Source organism: Dendrobates tinctorius, unplaced genomic scaffold (assembly GCF_039654945.1).
Source record: "Dendrobates tinctorius isolate UK_male_01 unplaced genomic scaffold, ASM3965494v1 ptg000009l, whole genome shotgun sequence".
Classification (NCBI taxonomy): Eukaryota; Metazoa; Chordata; class Amphibia; order Anura; family Dendrobatidae; genus Dendrobates; species Dendrobates tinctorius.
The window spans coordinates 24,175,312-24,192,691 of NW_027361677.1; the positions used below are offsets into that span (position 1 = coordinate 24,175,312).

Sequence of the window (17,380 nt, forward strand, 5' to 3'; positions counted from 1 at the left end):
GCCCTCCTCCTCCTGCTGAACCTCAACCTCCAGCAGCCTCTGGTGTGAGGAACGCGACAGAGACGCACAGCGCTGTGTCTGTACAGTGTGCCTATACAGGATGCCCAGGATCACGTGGTCAGACACAGCTTCCGGTGTGCTGCAGGTCACTCCTGTGTTTCCGGTTGGTGGCGTCCGTTTCTATGGAGACCGCAGTATGGAGAGCGCGCGCTTAGGATCCTCTACAAGCGGTAACCGCGGGGGGGGTATAGAGGGGTGCAGGGGAGGGCCGTATATAGAGTTATTACAGGGGAGGAGGAGGGGGGTATATAGAGGTACAGGGGAGGAGGAGGGGGGTATATAGAGGTACAGGGGAGGAGGAGGTGGGTATATAGAGGTACAGGGGAGGAGGAGGGGGGTATATAGAGGTACAGGGGAGGAGGAGGAGGGGGGTATATAGAGGTACAGGGGAGGTGGGTTTATAGAGGTACAGGGGAGGGGGAGGTGGGTATATAGAGGTACAGGGGAGGAGGAGGGGGTTATATAGAGGTACAGGGGAGGAGGAGGTGGGTATATAGAGGTACAGGGGAGGAGGAGGGGGGTATATAGAGGTACAGGGGAGGAGGAGGAGGGGGGTATATAGAGGTACAGGGGAGGTGGGTTTATAGAGGTACAGGGGAGGGGGAGGTGGGTATATAGAGGTACAGGGGAGGAGGAGGGGGGTATATAGAGGTACAGGGGAGGAGGAGGGGGGCATATAGAGGTACAGGGGAGGAGGGCGGTATATAGAGGTACAGGGGGAGTATATAAAGGTACATCAATACCCCTCCTGCGTGTATATAGAGAGTAGATGCGGGTGAAGTGTGAGAATAGGTGGTTGTTATATAGAGGTAGGTGCCCAACACAGTATGAGACCCCATATGGTGCAGTGGGGGGGGGGGGTATCCTCCAGTTGTGTGTGTGTGTGTGGGGGGGTATCCTCATCGTCCTCTTTATAATCTGATCCTAATGCAGGAGGATCTCTGTGAAGCACAAGAGGGTCCAGACACTAAAAGAATAAACCCTGACGAGGTGCGGACCCCCTACATCCCCCACCATGGCGATCTATGAAGTGTACTCTCACCCGCTACTTGTCAGATACAGGACCAGTATCTGCTCCAAAGCCACACTCTTCCTCCTGGTGGTGCTGCTGTTGACATACATCCCTCCACTGTTAGTGGCCTACCGCAGCCAGGGTGAGACCGCCGCCTGCCCCCCATCGCTGCGCTCAGCAGGTTTCAGTATTGTCAATCTGTTCTGTTTCTTCCAGGGTTCTGGTTGAAGCAGAGCACGTACGAGGAACAGCCCAACGTCCGTTTCCGCTACGAGGCCCTACTCGTCGCGATCACCAGCAGTAGTGGGGGTTATGTGGCTTGGAGCACATTTCAAGGCTTCAACAACCTAGCGGGGGACCGGCTCCGGATACCCCAAGTGTCGGTACGTAGCTCACATCTAAACACTTTGGTGCTTCATGTACTTGTCCTGCAGAACCGTTCACAAATTACTATGAGTCACTTGCATCTCGTAGGTTCGAGAAGAGGATAAAAACCAAGATGGGAAGATGGAGCAGCTGAGTTTCAGTTTGGAGCTGCCTTTGTTACCAGTGGAGGACGTCTATGGGGTTCAGCTAATCCTGACCTTCTCCTACCAGCTCTATGCAAGTGTGGGGAACATGTACCGGGCGTGTAGAAGTATAAGGACTAGAGATGTGCCAAAACATTCCAGTGGAATCAAATTCTAGAAAATTCCAGTCACCAAAATGCACATTGTTTGGACCTCTCCGGCCCCCTCCGCTCCTCACCATCACCCCTCCAGGTCAGCAGCGTCTCCAGATCACCGCTGCTCGTGCTGAATTGCTTTGGGTTGGGGCTTGCTGGTTTCACTAGGCCTGGGAGGGTTCGTATGAGGGTATGGCGCATGTTATGATGCCATAACCTTTGGCTTGTGCAGAACCTTCCCCGATCTCTTCAGATCAGAAGTCCAGGCCCTGAGTGACGCGAGCAGCAGCAATATTAAGATCTGACAAGGACAGGACAGGTGACGGTGAGGAGCGGAGGGTCCGGAGAGATGAGCGGTGGGGTGAGTATCAGGATTATTAGTTTTTTACATATTGCATTGATAATGCTTTGGGATTTGGAGAAACCCCAGATTATTGTAAGGGACATTAAATTTACGGACAATAACGTCTCTGCAAATCGAACAGGCAAATTCTAATTTTGCCTGATCCACTCATTTTTCATAAGACACTTATCTCACCTTTTATTCCCCAACACTTCTATGTGTCTCCATGGTGACAGACTACAAACAAGCCCTATTTGTAGTCAGATCATGCAGTCTGATCTGTGGATTGCTTTTTACCTACATAGATTAGTGAGAAGAATAACACATTACCACTAGTTTAGGCCTCACCATCCTCCCTGTAGCCATTCTTCCGGTCACTTTCATGTCCTCACGTTTTTACCTTTTGGGAGGTGTAATATATTTCTGCATTTGCTGATTCTTGCAGAGGATGTCCACATTTGTTATGCAGAGCATGGCGTTCGTCCAGTATACGTCTCCTGTTCCCGGGGCCAAGCTTTACATCAATGGAGACCTGAGGCTTCAGCAGAGACGACCTCTAAGACACCAGGGCCTGGACACCACCTACAATGTAAGATTCAGTCAGTTACTATACGGGATCTGTCTTGCATTTTGCAAATTGTCAGCTGTGCGCCCCCTCTAAGGAGCTGTACTATTCAGGCTGCATTCGCCTATGACCCAGACTCAATAGCAAACCTGAGGCTGTCATGGAGGATCGTGGCCGGTCTGGGCATCAATCTGCCACACTCGGATGTGTGAATCCGGACTTAGACTGATTTCGGAGGGAGCCGCCAGTCATTTTGCAAATCAGGATACGTAGTGCAGCTGTGTCTGTTTGGACATATGGAAATAAGGGCCAGATGTGAGGATTATAGAGCAGGAATAATGTTTGTTTTTTCTGATTCCACGTGGCAGGTTTCTGTTATCAACGGAGCGAGCCCATTTGCAAGTTCTTACGATCTGATCAACATCCTGTCCGCTTATCAGGAGAGGAACGGTGAGTGCAAGACATTGAACTTCCACTTTCTTTGGATAGTGGAGCCTTATTCTGCAATCCAAGCAGATTTTATTTTCTGATTTGCACTGTGAGAATTATAACGTTGGTTCCATTGATTGACTGTGCCGAGAGTACAAACCGCAGGGTCCCCCCCTCATCGTCAACCCCTCCTATGGAGAGGAAAAACGGCCAACGTACTGGGCAAGCGTCAGTCATGGACTCCACTGGTCCTGCCGTCTGTAATCGCTCGCTTTTAAGTCTTTACTCCATTTAACTTTTTATACTTAAAATTTTACAAAAATGGCGCACCCCTTCTCTCTTTAAGGGAAAATTAATCTGGGTCCATCTATTGCCAATCACGTTCATGAGGAGAACAGGAAGTAAGAGTCTAATATTTGTTATTTTTTATAATATACAGTAGATGTTTTGTTTTTTATATTACTATCAAAAGTGGGAAAAAAAGCAGAAAAACCTAAAAGGTCATTTTCTGATGACACATTCCTTTTAAACAATGGGGGTTCACTCCAATCAATATATTGTAAATGTCCCTTTAAAATGGTATTCCCACCTTATATAGTGATGGCGTATTGTTAGGGTACGCCGTTATTTTATGATTGATGGCGTCTGACCAACCCTGAGCGTGAAGTAGCCATCCCCTGAATAATTTTAACATAGCCATGAAACTTTATGGATTGCTACATGACCGCAGCATCAGAACCACTTTCGGCTCATGAGCGCGGCACATGACAAAGTTTTTATTGTGTAAAAGCGCCAAAACATAAAAAAATATAAATGTGGAATCGCTGTAATTATACTGACAAACAAAAAAAAAACCCAATTCCTGAATTGCTGGTTTTTGTTCATTCTGCCTCCACAAAAATCGGAATAGATGAGTGATCAAAAAATGTCATGTCCCCGAAAATGGTACCAATAAAAAAGTAAGCTTGTCCCGCAAAAAACAAGATCTCACATGACTGTGGGTCAAAATGTGGAAAAATTATAGCGCTCAAAATATGGCGATGCAAAAACTTCTTGCACAAAAAAAGCGTATTTTAGTGTGTGACAGCAGCTAAACAAAAAAAAAGATATACATCTGGTAGCGTTGTAATCGCACTGACCTGAATAAAGTCGCCTAATCACTTTTACCGCATGATGAACTGCGTAAAAAATAAAACCAATTCTTCGCCTGCTGTGGATTAGTTCATTCTGCCTCCCAAAGATCGCAGTAAGAGACGTTCAAAACATTTGAAGCACTTGAGACAGAATTCCCTTTGGAACGCAATATGTTCCACCAGTACCTGCAGCTGCGGCATGCATTTAATAAGCAATGGAGAAGATCGCCGGTAATGATACAGAGGGACAGATTGTTGAGTATACTTGGGGCACAGAGGAGTACTAGGGATTTTAGAACACTTATTTACAAGGGATTGCTGGACAAGTTTTTGGACAGACATCCGTTGACGGCCAAAGTTAGGTGGATTGCGGACTTGGGAGACCTATCGCATGTTCAATGGGAGTCGGTCTTGCAATAAATTTCTATAAGCGAGTCTGGGAGGGTGTCGCAATTATTCACCATACATAGGGTATATAGGACTCCTGTGTGGATGAAAAAGGCTCGTGTGAAAATGGATTCCAGGTGCCCGAGGTGTACGATGGATGAGGCCGATATGCTACATATGCTATGGTCCTGCCCCCGATTGCAGGCATTCTGGATAGTGGTCTTGAATTTGATAGAGTGATGGAAATAAATATTACTCAAGACCCATTGACGTGTATTTTAGGGCATGTAGATGGGTGGCAACAGACGAATGGGGCAGACTGGCGATAGCCAAAATGCGCTATGTTGCATGGAAGACTATTACATTACATTGGTTGGATGAAGATCCTCCTACTAGAAAGGAATTTGTGAAGAGAGTCAATTTCCTGATACTTATGGAGCAGCGTGTGTATATGAAGAGAGGCAAAATGAATCGCTATGAAGATATATGGGGGGGTTGGTTGGACTTTCCTGGGTTAACCTCTCTGGAACTCATCAAAGACAGGATATTAGGGTTATAGAAATGTGTGCGGCATTGTATTATATGGAAAAGGATCGTGTAAGCGTGACAGGGGGAGGGTTTTCTTAGTTTCTAAGGGGGGATTTTCTAATATTACAAAAAATGTAAGAAAAGTAATATTGCTGATATATTTATACATGCCTATGTATTGTTATCCTTCTTATTTTCTTCAATAAAAAGTATTTGATTTAAAAAAAAAAAAAATCTCAGTAAGGCTCGGCGTACATTTATCCTGCGCTCTACGCTGAGTGCTTGCATCGGGGGTTTTCATGTAAATCTCTCTGAAATACGTGATTTACACAGAACCACCATTGGAAGATTCCCTATAATGAGGCAGATGGAGGCACTGTGAACACTATAGGACCTGTGATCCAGCGGTGTCCTTTTTAGGTTTGCATAAATACGCAGTCCACCATAGTTTTGTGCGCCTCTGAAATGATGGATGACCCTGATAGAGGCTAGACGGAGTCCAGAGTAACTCTGCTGCCTCACTGTAGTGAATGGATCCATCGGGGCTTTCATCTGTCACGTAGCTCAGAGATTTAGATGGAAACCCCAAAGTATGTGCTCAGCGTAGAGCGCCGGATAAATGTGATCACAAACGTTATGCAAAATGTTTCCAATAAAAGCTTCAACTCAATCCACAAAAAGAGTCCCCAGTCAGGTCTGTCATCTGTTAACAGAAATATAGGGGGCCTCCACATTACTGGCAGCACCAAAGGCTCTGGAAAAGCCAAAAGAAATTCAGCAAATTCTGCTCTCCCAAATCTAAATGCCCCCCTCGCTTGTGAGCCCCAGTGTGCATAAACCACCTTTAGCATTCACATTTGGCAAGGGTATAATTTCCAAAATGGGGTCACTTGGGGGGATTCTGCTCTCTAGCACTTAGGGGGCTCTGTATATGGAGTCCGCAAACTAGTCTAGGAGAATCAGCGCTCCAGGAGGCAACTAATACTCCATCCCTACCGAGACTCTCCCTATGGCTAAGCATTACTGTACAGTCTTATATGGTGTATTTCTATATTCAGCAGAAATTGTGGGGCACATTCTGGTGCCAATTTTCTCCACTTGTGTGAAAATGTTCAATCTGGGGCTAAAAGAACATTTTTGTGTTTAAAAATGTAATTCTTTTTTCTTCACTGCCCAGTGGTATACAATTCTGTGACACACCCTTGGTATCAAAATGATCACTCCAACCCTAGATTAATTCAGTGAGAGGTATAGTTTGTAAAATGGGGCCACTTATGGGGCGTTCTACTGTTCTGGCACCTCAGGGGCTCTCCCAGTGGGTCATGCCACCCTCAAACCATAACAGTAAAATCTGCTCTACAATATGGCGCTCCTTCCTTTAGAGCTTTGCACTGTGCCTCAAATGTAGTTTTCACCCACACATGATGTATTGGCACCCTCAGGAGAAATTGCACAACAAATTCTGGGGTCCATTTTCTCCAGTTACCTTTGAGAAAATAAACAATTTGGGGCTAAAAGAAAAAAATTTGCCGGAAAAAAGTTTTTTGTTTTTTTTTAAAGTTTCTTAGCTCTGTTATAAACTTCTGTAAAGCACCTGGTGGTTCAAGATGCTCATCACACATCTAGATAAGTTCCTTGGGGGTTCTAATTTCCAAAATGGGGTCACTTGTGGGGGGTTTCCAAAAGTGACATGACATCTGCTTTCGCTTTCATTTCAGCCAATTTTGTGTTCAAAAAGTATAACCTTTCTCCTTCCCTTCTGGGTCCTGCCATGCGCCCAAACAGTAGTCTTCCTCCACACATGGGGTATCTGCAAACTCAGGAGAAATTGCACAACAATTTTTGGGGTCCATTTTCTCCTGTTACCTTTGTAAAAATAAAAAAAGGTGCTAAAACATGATTTTTGAGGAAAAAATTTGATTTTTAATTTTCACGGCTCTACTTTTAAACCTCTGTGAAGCACCTGGGAGTTCAAGGTGCTTGCCATGCATCTAAATCCATTCTTTGAGGGGTATAGTTTCCAAAATAGGGTCACTTGTGGGGGATTTCCACTGCTCAAGCACATCATGGGCTCTCTAAATGCGACATGGCGTCCAATCTCAATTCCAGACAATTTTGAGGTGAAAAAGTCAAATGGGGCTCCTTCCCTTCCGAGCTCTTCCATGCGCCCAAACAGTGGTTTACCCCCACATATGAGGTATCAGCGTACTCAGGACAAAAAAATAACTTTTGGGGTCCAATTTCTCCTGTTACCTTTAGGAAGATAAAAAATTGAGGCGAAAAGATCTTTTTTGTGGAAAACATTATTTTTTTATTTTCACGGCTCTACGTTATTAACTTCTGTGAAGCACTTGGGGGTTCAAAGTTCTCACCACACATCTAGATAAGTTCCTTGGGGGTCTAGTTTTCAAAATGGTGTCAGTTATGGGGGGTTTCCACTGTTTAAGCACATCAGGGGCTCTGCAATTGCGACATGGCGTCCAATCTCAATTCCAGCCAATTTTACATTCAAAACCTCAAATGGCGCGCCTTCCCTTCCAAGCCCTGCCGTGTGCCTAAAGAATGGTCTTCCTCCACTTATGGGGTATCGGTGTACTCAGGAGAAATTGCACAAAAAATATTGTGGTTCGTTTTCTCCCGATACCCTTGACAAAATAAAAAAAAATGTGTCTGAAGTAAAATTTTTGTGAAAAAAGTTAAATGGTCATTTTTTCCTTCCACATTGCTTCAATTCTTGTGAAGTACCTGAAGGGTTAATAAACTTCTTGAATGTGGTTTTGAGTACCTCGAGGGGTGCAGTTTTTAGAATGGTCTCACTTTTGGGTATTTTCTGTCATATAGGCCCCCAAACTGTGAGGTGGTCCCTAAAAAAAAAAAAAAAAATGGTTTTGTAAATTTTGCTGGAATAATGAGAAATCGCTGGTCAACTTTTAACCCTTATAACTTCCTAGCAATAAAAATTTGTTTCAAAAATTGTGCTGATGTAAAATAGACATGTGGGAAATGTTAATTATTAACTATTTTGTGTAACATAACACTGATTTAGGGGCATAAAAATTGAAAGTTTGAAAATTGTGAAATTTTCAAATTATTAGCCAAATTTATATTTTTATTCACAAATAAACACAAGACATTTTAAAGAAATTTTACCACTATCAAAGTACAATATGTCACGAAAAAAACCATCTCAGAATCAGCGGGATCCATTGAAATGTTCCAGAGTTATAACCTCATAAAGTGACAGGGGTCAGATTTCAAAATTAAGGTCTGGTCATTAACCTATGAAGTGGCTTGGTCCTTAAAGGGTTAATTAAGGTCGGACTTTCACCATTTGTAAGGTGATGGCATGTCCTATTGATAAGCCATCGCTTTGAGCTGGGGGCAAAATTTTAAGCATTTCACTGTGTCAACAATTTTCTAACTTAACACTAATATAACCTGAACTATAAAATACATAAATTGTATTATGCCACGAAAATAATATGCAAATTGCCTCTTCAGAGAAAAAGAGGACTTGAACTCTGTAGCGCCACCTGTTGGTAGTAGCGATCCTACAAGTCACAATCAACCCTTTAACGAGTCTTGTAATATGACTTGGGCTAAAAGCCAAATCAGAATCTCAATTTGCAGACACGGTGCAAATTACCTTGACAAGCCAGAGCTGGCATGTTACCCTCCACAAGGAGAAACCTTACCCCTTAGACCTCAGTCCAGAGCCTCTCACCTAGCCAAATCAGTTCTCATACTTTGCACTGATGAGAGCGAATAGCTCGAAACACCGTGTCTGAAAATTGAGATTCTCATTTGGCTTTTATCCTAAGTTATATTACAAGACTCGTTAAAGGGTTGATTGTGACTTGTAGGATCGCCACTACCAACAGGTGGCGCTATAGAGTTCAAGTCCTCTTTTTCTCTGAAGAGGCAATTTGCATATTATTTTCCCAGAGGAGCATTGCACAGCGAATAAGCCTCCTTACCTTGACAAGCCAGAGCTGGCATGTCACTCGCCACTAAAATAGACGCATTGTTAAAATCGTGTGGAGAAATGTACAATCTGTCTGCTATTCACGCCGCAGCCACCAGGTGGCCACATATAGTCACACACATAGCATAACCATTGCCTGATGGAGTATCCTGAAACTTCTAGGGTGGTTGTCCCCCGACGCTCGTCCGCCTGTCCTGGTGATTGCACACAGGTATGATTTTTGTAACAATCTGTGTGCCCATCACATACCCAGGACGGTTTCTCACAATGAAGGCCCCCATAGGATGCTGTGAATACAGTTTCTCCAGAATCCCCCACCTTCCTCTAGTCCTCTGGATTTTCGGTGACTTGTCGTTTATTCCTGTGATTATCTCCTCCCATTAATTGCCGTTTCCCTCCTCCCTTGTTCTCTCTTTTTCCCTCTTATCCATCCATTTAGAGATATTAGTATGTGACTCTTTAGTTTTGTGTGATTGCAGTGACGACCATCTTGAACAATCCCAATCCAATATGGCTCTCGGGAAGAGGCAGTTCGGATCCATTTGTGATAAGTGGCGTCATCCGGTACCCCATGGAGACGATTTCATATCCTTTTTTTTCTTCTTTGAATAATTTTTGTTATTGGGTCCGATAACTGTACTACCCCTTTAACAACTTCCCTGGCGCAGGCATGATCAGATAAGGGGTGCAGGCGCCATCCGTTAAGTATTATTGCATCTTCTTAGTCGTATTAGAGGGGATCTTAAACTGCATGCATTACAAAATAGATCACTAATGAAGCTGGTACATTTACTTTGAAAATCCAAATCTGAGTGGCAGTATATAATCCTTTTAAACAGAAAACACAAAGTTTCCCCATTTAACATTCAGAATATTTTAAGGTCTAAAATGCTCATTTTTTATTTCAGGATTATACAGCTTATTTGGCATGGGTTTTTAAAAGTAAGTACACCAGCCTCCACAAGTCTGATAGATCCATGTCATAAAATATTATTATTATTTATTATTATTATGCATTTATATAGCGCCATTTATTCCATGGCGCTTTACATGTGAAAAGGGGAAATATAATATAACAAGTATAATAAACATGTGTAAGACAAGGGACACAAGTACATAAGGAGAGGGGACCCTGCCCGCGAGGGCTCACAGTCTACAGGGATGGGTGAGGATACAGTAGGAGAGGGTAGAGCTGGTTGTGTGGTGGTTTAGTAGACCGAGGATCATTGCAAGCTCTAGGCTTGTCGGAACAGGTGGGTCTTCAGGTTCTTCTTGAAAGTTTCCGTTGATGGTGAGAGTCTGATGTGTTGCAGCAGAGAGTTCCAGAGTATGGGGGAAGCACGGGAGAAGTCTTGTATGCGGTTGTGGGAAGAAGAGATAAGGGGGGAGTAGAGAAGGAGATCTTGAGATGATCGAAGGCTGCATGCGGTGGGTACCTAGAGACCATGTCACAGATGTATGGAGGAGACAGGTTGTGGATGGCTTTGTATGTCATGGTTAGGGTTTTGAATTGGAGCCTCTGGGCGATAGGAAGTCAGTGAAGGGCCTGGCATAGGGGGGAGGCTGGGGAATAGAGGGGAGACAGGTGGATTAGTCGGGCAGCAGAGTGTAGGATGGACTGGAGTGGAGCCAGAGTGCTAGAGGGGAGGCCAGAGAGTAGGAGGTTGCAGTAGTCGAGGCGGGAGATAAGAGCATGCACTAGTGTTTTTGTGGTTGAGGAATGAGCGGATCCGGGAAATATTTTTGAGTTTGAAGCGGCAGGAGGAGGCGAGGGCTTGGATATGTGGTTTGAAAGAGAGCGCAGAGTCGAGGATCACCCCAAGGCACCGAGCGTGCGGGACTGGGGAAAGAGAGCAGCCATTGACATTGATGGATAGGTCTGGTGGAGGGGTAGAGTGAGATGGGGGAAAGATGATGAATTCTGTTTTGTCCATGTTCAGTTTGAGAAAGCGAGCAGAGAAGAAGGCTGAGATAGCAGACAGACATCGTGGGATTTCGATCAGTAAGGAGGGGAGGTTGGGTCCAGATAAGTAGATCTGCGTGTCATCGGCATAGAGGTGATACTGCAAACCGTAGGATTCTATGAGCTGTCCCAAGCCAAAGGTGTAGATGGAGAAGAGTAGGGGTCCTAGGACAGAGCCTTGAGGAACACCAACAGACAGGGGGCGAGGTGAGGAGGTGGTGTGTGAGAGGGAGACACTAAATGTTCGGTCTGTTAGGTATGATGAGATCCAGGATAGGGCCAAGTCTGTGATGCCAAGAGATGAGAGAATCTGTAGCAGGAGGGAATGGTCCACGGTGTCGAAGGCAGAGGACAGGTCCAGGAGAAGGAGAACAGAGTAGTGTCGCTTGCTCTTGGCGGTTAGTAAGTCGTTAGTGACTTTAGTTAGGGCAGTTTCAGTTGAGTGATGCAGTCGGAAGCCAGATTGTAACCGGTCAAAGAGGGAACAGGAGGAGAGATGGGAGGACAGTTCAAGATATACATGCTGTTTCAGTAGTTTTGAGGCGTAAGAGTGAAGAGATAATGGGCGATAGTTAGACACAGAGGATGGGTCAAGGGAGGACTTTTTGAGGATGGGTGTGATTGAGGCATGTTTGAAGGATGAGGCAAAGACACCATTTGTAAGTGAAAGGTTGAAGAGGTGTGTTAGAGACGGGATGAAGACTGTGGCCAAGTTAGGGATGAAGTGAGACGGGAGTGGGTCGAGGGCACAAGTGGTGAGGTGTGATCTTGACAGAAGGGTGGAGAGCTGATCTTCTGTTTTGGTGGAGAAGCTGGCTTTTGCAGAACAGGGCTGAGCGGCTACGAGGGGCATTGGGGGCTGTGGGTCAAAGTTTTGTATCGATCTTCTGCTTAAAGAAGGAGGCAAAGTCTTCAGCAGAAATGAGAGGAAAGGGAGGAGGTGCTGTGGGACGGAGTAGAGAATTGAAAGTGTTAAAGAGCTGTTTAGGGTTGTGAGCCAGGGAAGATATGAGAGATGCGAAGTAAGTTTGTTTTGCGGCAGAGAGCGTGGACTTAAAGCTGGCAAGGGACTGCTTGTATGCGCTGAAGTGCTCAGTAGAATGGGTTCTCTTCCATCACCGCTCAGCGGCCCTGGAAACCCGTCTCAGTTCTTTGGTCAGGCTGGTCTTGGTCAGGCTGTTCGAGTTTTGCTCTGTGGGGGGGGCAGCCGAATCAAGTGTTGCTGTTATTGTGGTGTTATAATAAGTGGCAGCAGCATCTGTGTCATGAAGAGAAGCTATGTCTGGAAGAGGGAGAAGGGACTCAGAGAGTGATTGTAAATTGAGGTGTTTGAGGTTCCTGCGAGGGTCAGCGAGTTTATGGAGCGGGGGTTGCGCAGTAGGAGAGGAGAGGGAAGAGAATGTCAGTAGGTTGTGGTCAGACAGGGGGAGGGGTGAGTTATTGAGATTAGTGAGGGAACAGAGACGGGTGAAGATAAGGTCCAGCGTGTGACCATCTTTGTGAGTGGCCGCAGAGGACCATTGAGTGAGGCCGAGGGAAGCCGTTAGCGATAGAAGTTTAGAGGCAGGTGGGGTGGAAGTGTCAATGGGGATGTTGAAATCGCCCATGATGATGGTGGGGATGTCAGCAGAAAGGAAATGGAGTAGCCAGGTGGTGAAGTGGTCGAGAAAGGTGGAGATGGCTAGTTCTGGGGGGCGGTAGATGACAGCCAGTTGGAGGGAATGCGGACGGAGTGCACCTCGAACGAGGGAAGAGTAGCGGAGGGTGGCAGAGGAATTGGGGTAAAGGAGCAGGTATCAGACAGGAGCAAGCCAACTCCACCACGTTTGTTGCTGGGGCGAGGGGTGTGAGGGAGATGGAATCCGCCAAAGGAAAGCGCAGCTGGAGAGGCTGTGTCAGAGGGAGTGAGCCAGATTTCTGTGATGGCAAGGAAGGAGAGTTTGTTGATTATAAAGGGGTCATGGATATGCAGCTCATAATGTGAAATCTGGCGGCAGATCTGCTTTAAGCTGGTCACATACTTCATATAGCTATTGGCTTCCATGAACGTTCACATCCATATGGATGCCACTTTCAGACTCCTCTTAGTAACAAAATGATCAGGCATATGGAAATCCAACATGCCCGACCCTTCTTTTCCCAGACATCATCTGTCAAGACACCAGCATGCATTTCAGACTATCAGGATGCTCATTTTATGTGAGCGGCACCTTCACACATAGTCATTATAATTCTGTGTTTGTGTGCAGAGACGATCCCCAAAGGTATGCCCCGGCCCAGCGGAAATGTTCCTCTCCTTTTGTGTAATGTCCTGGGCTCACAACTGCTGATAATATCTCTGCAGAACAGGAAAAGCTACAACGAGGTTGTCAGTAAAGCAGACGGAACAGTTCATGTGCACAGTATAAGTATCCTGTGTTACCTACTGTATTTAGAGGTGTTATCAGTCAGGAGGAGGAGGTGAGCTGTGACTTTACCTACTGTGAATGGTGGATCCTGTGTTATCTACTGTATATAGAAATGTTATCGGTCATTGTACAGGAGGAGGAGGTGAGCTGTGATATCACCTATTGTGAATGGTGGATCCTATGTTATCTACTGTATATAGAGGTGTTATCAGTCATTGTACAGGAGGAGGAGGTGAGCTGTGATATCATCTATTGTGAATGGTGGATCCTATGTTATCTACTGTATATAGAGGTGTTATCAGTCATTGTACAGGAGGAGGAGGTGAGCTGTGATATCGCTTATTGTCAATGGCGAATCCTGTGTTATCAGCTGTATATAGAAATGTTACATCTTGCATTAGCAAGGAAGAGATGGGAGAGGACTACTTTAAGGTCCAGGGATCTTGCAGCTAACAGAAGATGGGAGTGTTATTGGAGGAACCTGTTTCATGTCCTGACACAAACCATCATGGAAAACCTTTTACGGACCTGTGTAATTTTTCCTTCCAGAGAGTCTTTGGAGAATAAAGTGATAACAGCCATTCACTGGTTAGGAAAGTGTCCAGCCCGCCAGCGATAATCTCTATTGGGAAGTTGTCTTTTCTGCCTCGTGTACAGGAGGTGAAAATCCCATCACCCCGGTTCTCCTGTGCAGGAGGTGAAGATACCATCACCCCGTTCCTCAAATACTGGAGGTGCTGGTCCCGTCGCCCTGGTCCCCCTATACTAGAGGTGCAGGCCCCGTCTCCCCGGTCCTCGTATACGGGAGGTGCAGGCCCCGTCTCCCCGGTCCTCGTATACGGGCGGTGCAGGTCCAGTCTCCCCGATCCTCGTATACGGGAGGTGGGTGCAGGTCCAGTCTCCCCGGTCCTCGTATACGGGAGGTGGGTGCAGGTCCCGTCTCCCCGGTCCTCGTATACGGGAGGTGGGTGCAAGTCCCGTCTCCCCGGTCCTCGTATACGGGAGGTGGGTGCAGGTCCCGTCTCCCCGGTCCTCGTATACGGGAGGTGGGTGCAGGTCCCGTCTCCCCGGTCCTCGTATACGGGAGGTGGGTGCAGGTCCCGTCTCCCCGGTCCTCGTATACGGGAGGTGGGTGCAGGTCCCGTCTCCCCGGTCCTCGTATACGGGAGGTGGGTGCAGGACCCGTCTCCCCGGTCCTCGTATACGGGAGGTGGGTGCAGGTCCCGTCTCCCCGGTCCTCGTATACGGGAGGTGGGTGCAGGTCCCGTCTCCCCGGTCCTCGTATACGGGAGGTGGGTGCAGGTCCCGTCTCCCCGGTCCTCGTATACGGGAGGTGGGTGCAGGTCCCGTCTCCCCGGTCCTCGTATACGGGAGGTGGGTGCAGGTCCCGTCTCCCCGGTCCTCGTATACGGGAGGTGGGTGCAGGTCCCGTCTCCCCGGTCCTCGTATACGGGAGGTGGGTGCAGGTCCCGTCTCCCCGGTCCTCGTATACGGGAGGTGGGTGCAGGTCCCGTCTCCCCGGTCCTCGTATATGGGAGGTGCAGGTCCCGTTTCCCTGGTCCTCATATACAGGAGGTGAAGGTCCCATCACCCCGATCCATCTGTTACTTCTGCTTCTGTTCACCAAATGTTACATGAAACAGATGCAAATCCCCTATTTCCGTGCTCATTTCCTCGCCTGCTTCATCCAGTTCTCGCTCATTTCCTGCCATCTTTGTGTCTTGTCCTTAACAGTCGGCCGCACATATGAACCCGGCTTCTGGGAAATGATCAAATACGCCTGGATCCAGTATGTCAGCGTCCTCCTCATCTTTCTGTGGGTTTTCGAGAGAGTGAAAATCTTCGTCTTTCAAAACCAAGTGTTCACTACGGTCCCAGTGTCCCAATCCACGTCATACAAACAGCACCTGAGCTGACGGCGCCCCCGCTGGACTTTCACTGCACTTAAACCAGTGTTCAGAATGCAATCACGTCTGGGATTTTTCCAAGATTTTTTTTTTTTTTTATAACGCCAAAAATAAATTGACTTATATTAATCTATTCAGACTTATCACATTTTTGAGATCAGAAAAACAGCTTCCTACCGGAAAAGGTCCACAGCTCTAACTCTGATTAGCCAGCCTGACGCTGTTTGAGCTCAATGATCGCACCAGGCCGGCTAATCAATGGAGGAGCTGTGCATTCACGTAGATAAGACACTATTCTCAGGGCCACAGATTACTGAGCGGAGTCCTGGGGTGACCCCTATAGCTATGGGCGTGCTTGATGATTTTTATGCAATGTTTAGATAACCGCCCCCCCAGAGGCCATCACTCAGGAGGGACCGTGAAACATTTGCTGGAAGCCTCTGTCACATTCTTAACATTCAGTTCATGATTATTTCTAACGGAAATATTACAACACCTCGTACTTTCTGTCCCATGAGGTTGCGAAGATGTCACATTCTTGTAGGGTAACAGTCCTGCAGTGGAGAAATGGTTAAAATAAGACTGGGGGGGGGATTCTAGGTATGGTCTAGGTAAGGTCTTTTCAGGCATATTAGTAAGGGGTGGCAAGCATAGCAAGACCACAAAAGCGGAGGCGGTGAGTGACCGGGCGTCCCCTCCATCCATACATCAGCGCAAATTGCATCACATCTCATGGGTGTACTGAATTAAATCAATGGCAATAAAATTCCATGACATCACATTATGTATCCCTTTCAATGCATTATATATTACTTTATAAGGCCATTATATTTTTGATGATTTTATTATTATTTTTCTCAAATTGGAAATATTTTTGCTGCTGATTAAATTATGTTCTGATAGTTGAGAAATATTTTGTCATTTCAATAATAAAAATAAAAGTGTAAATCAAAAATCATTTTGTCTATTTTCCTTTATTTTTACTGTAAGGCAGCGCTTACTGCATGTGTTGGGGGACACTCGCTTGGCAACGAGATGAAGGCACACTGGCACGTTTTCCTCACATAACAGTCTATTTGGTTTATGTAAACATCATAAACCGCATCGTAGGCCGTGTTGCACATCACAGACCTAACACATAGTCCATAGCACTTCAAATTTATAGGGTTTTAACTCGCAGTCACTATATACGCCGGACTTCGCACTTCGTCCAGTTTCTGTGGGTGACCGCACGTCGAACAGTTCATTAACATCCACGGAACACAACAAGCACCAACAGTCAGTTCCAATGCCAGATACTTGTCTGACGTTATAAAACCCCCTTTATCTGGAATTACCTTCCTGGAGCTCCTGCTCCACACGCTGACTACTTGTCAGTCCTCTCTCCTGGGGAAACTGCCTTATTGGGATCACCGTCCTTGTGACCAGGGCACTCCCGACAGTCCAGACCCTCAGAAGGACTTTAGCTTCTCCAATGCAGTGCCGTCACAGACTCTGCACATACACGGCCTCTCCTTGTGCTCTTCAGGAAGTCCGTCCACACCTAGGACGGTTCTAACACACAGGCCTCCAGGTCCATGATGGAGTCACCATGTGCTCTTCAGGAGTCCAATCCTACTCCCAACTTCCAACACACAGGCCATCCAGGACCTTAGAACAACGACCATGTGACCCAAACCACAGTCACATTATATCACCGTAGCCCCCCCATAGGTGGGAGGTGTGTGTGGTTAGCCAGTCCCGCCCAGCTCTCCGGCTAACCCTGTAAGCCCAGCCCCTTAACACTAAACAAACGCTTATTAGACTACATACATTTCGGGCTTACAGCGCAGAGGACATCCTCCGTCTCTGCGACACATACCAGGCATTCACAATGACGCCAGTCACTGTCTCACCATCACAGCTACTCCTGTGACTGCCATGCACTCCCATGGTCGCAATACACCTCCGTGCGTATCCTGAGGAGAACATACAGCGCCCGCTAGCTGTAAAAGGG

The 17,380-nt window shown here is 46.5% G+C and overlaps 1 protein-coding gene and 1 long non-coding RNA gene across 3 annotated transcripts in view; one reads left to right on the top strand and one right to left on the bottom strand.

Annotated features, from left to right (window-relative positions):
* The first annotated feature begins 85 nt into the window (after positions 1 to 85).
* Positions 86 to 16,342, top strand: TMEM231 (transmembrane protein 231). 2 transcript variants are annotated; one of them, XM_073585022.1, is made up of 8 exons: positions 86 to 230; positions 994 to 1,214; positions 1,289 to 1,455; positions 1,547 to 1,675; positions 2,525 to 2,668; positions 3,013 to 3,094; positions 9,586 to 9,690; positions 15,221 to 16,342. In XM_073585022.1, exons 2-8 carry the CDS (start codon positions 1,076 to 1,078, stop codon positions 15,391 to 15,393), a joined length of 939 nt encoding a protein of 312 aa, XP_073441123.1. In that variant the 5' UTR covers positions 86 to 230; positions 994 to 1,075; the 3' UTR covers positions 15,394 to 16,342. The 2 variants fall into 2 exon arrangements, with proteins under 2 accessions (XP_073441123.1, XP_073441134.1); XM_073585033.1 differs by lacking the exon at positions 86 to 230 and adding an exon at positions 764 to 869.
* The window catches only part of LOC141097685 (uncharacterized), a 75,176-nt gene continuing 60,069 nt past the window's right edge, over positions 2,274 to 17,380 (bottom strand). Inside the window, exons 2-3 of the long non-coding RNA XR_012234027.1 lie at positions 2,480 to 2,661; positions 2,274 to 2,376 (exon numbers count right to left, since the gene is read on the bottom strand). This is a non-coding gene — a long non-coding RNA (uncharacterized lncRNA). The remainder of the gene's footprint in view (positions 2,377 to 2,479; positions 2,662 to 17,380) is intronic.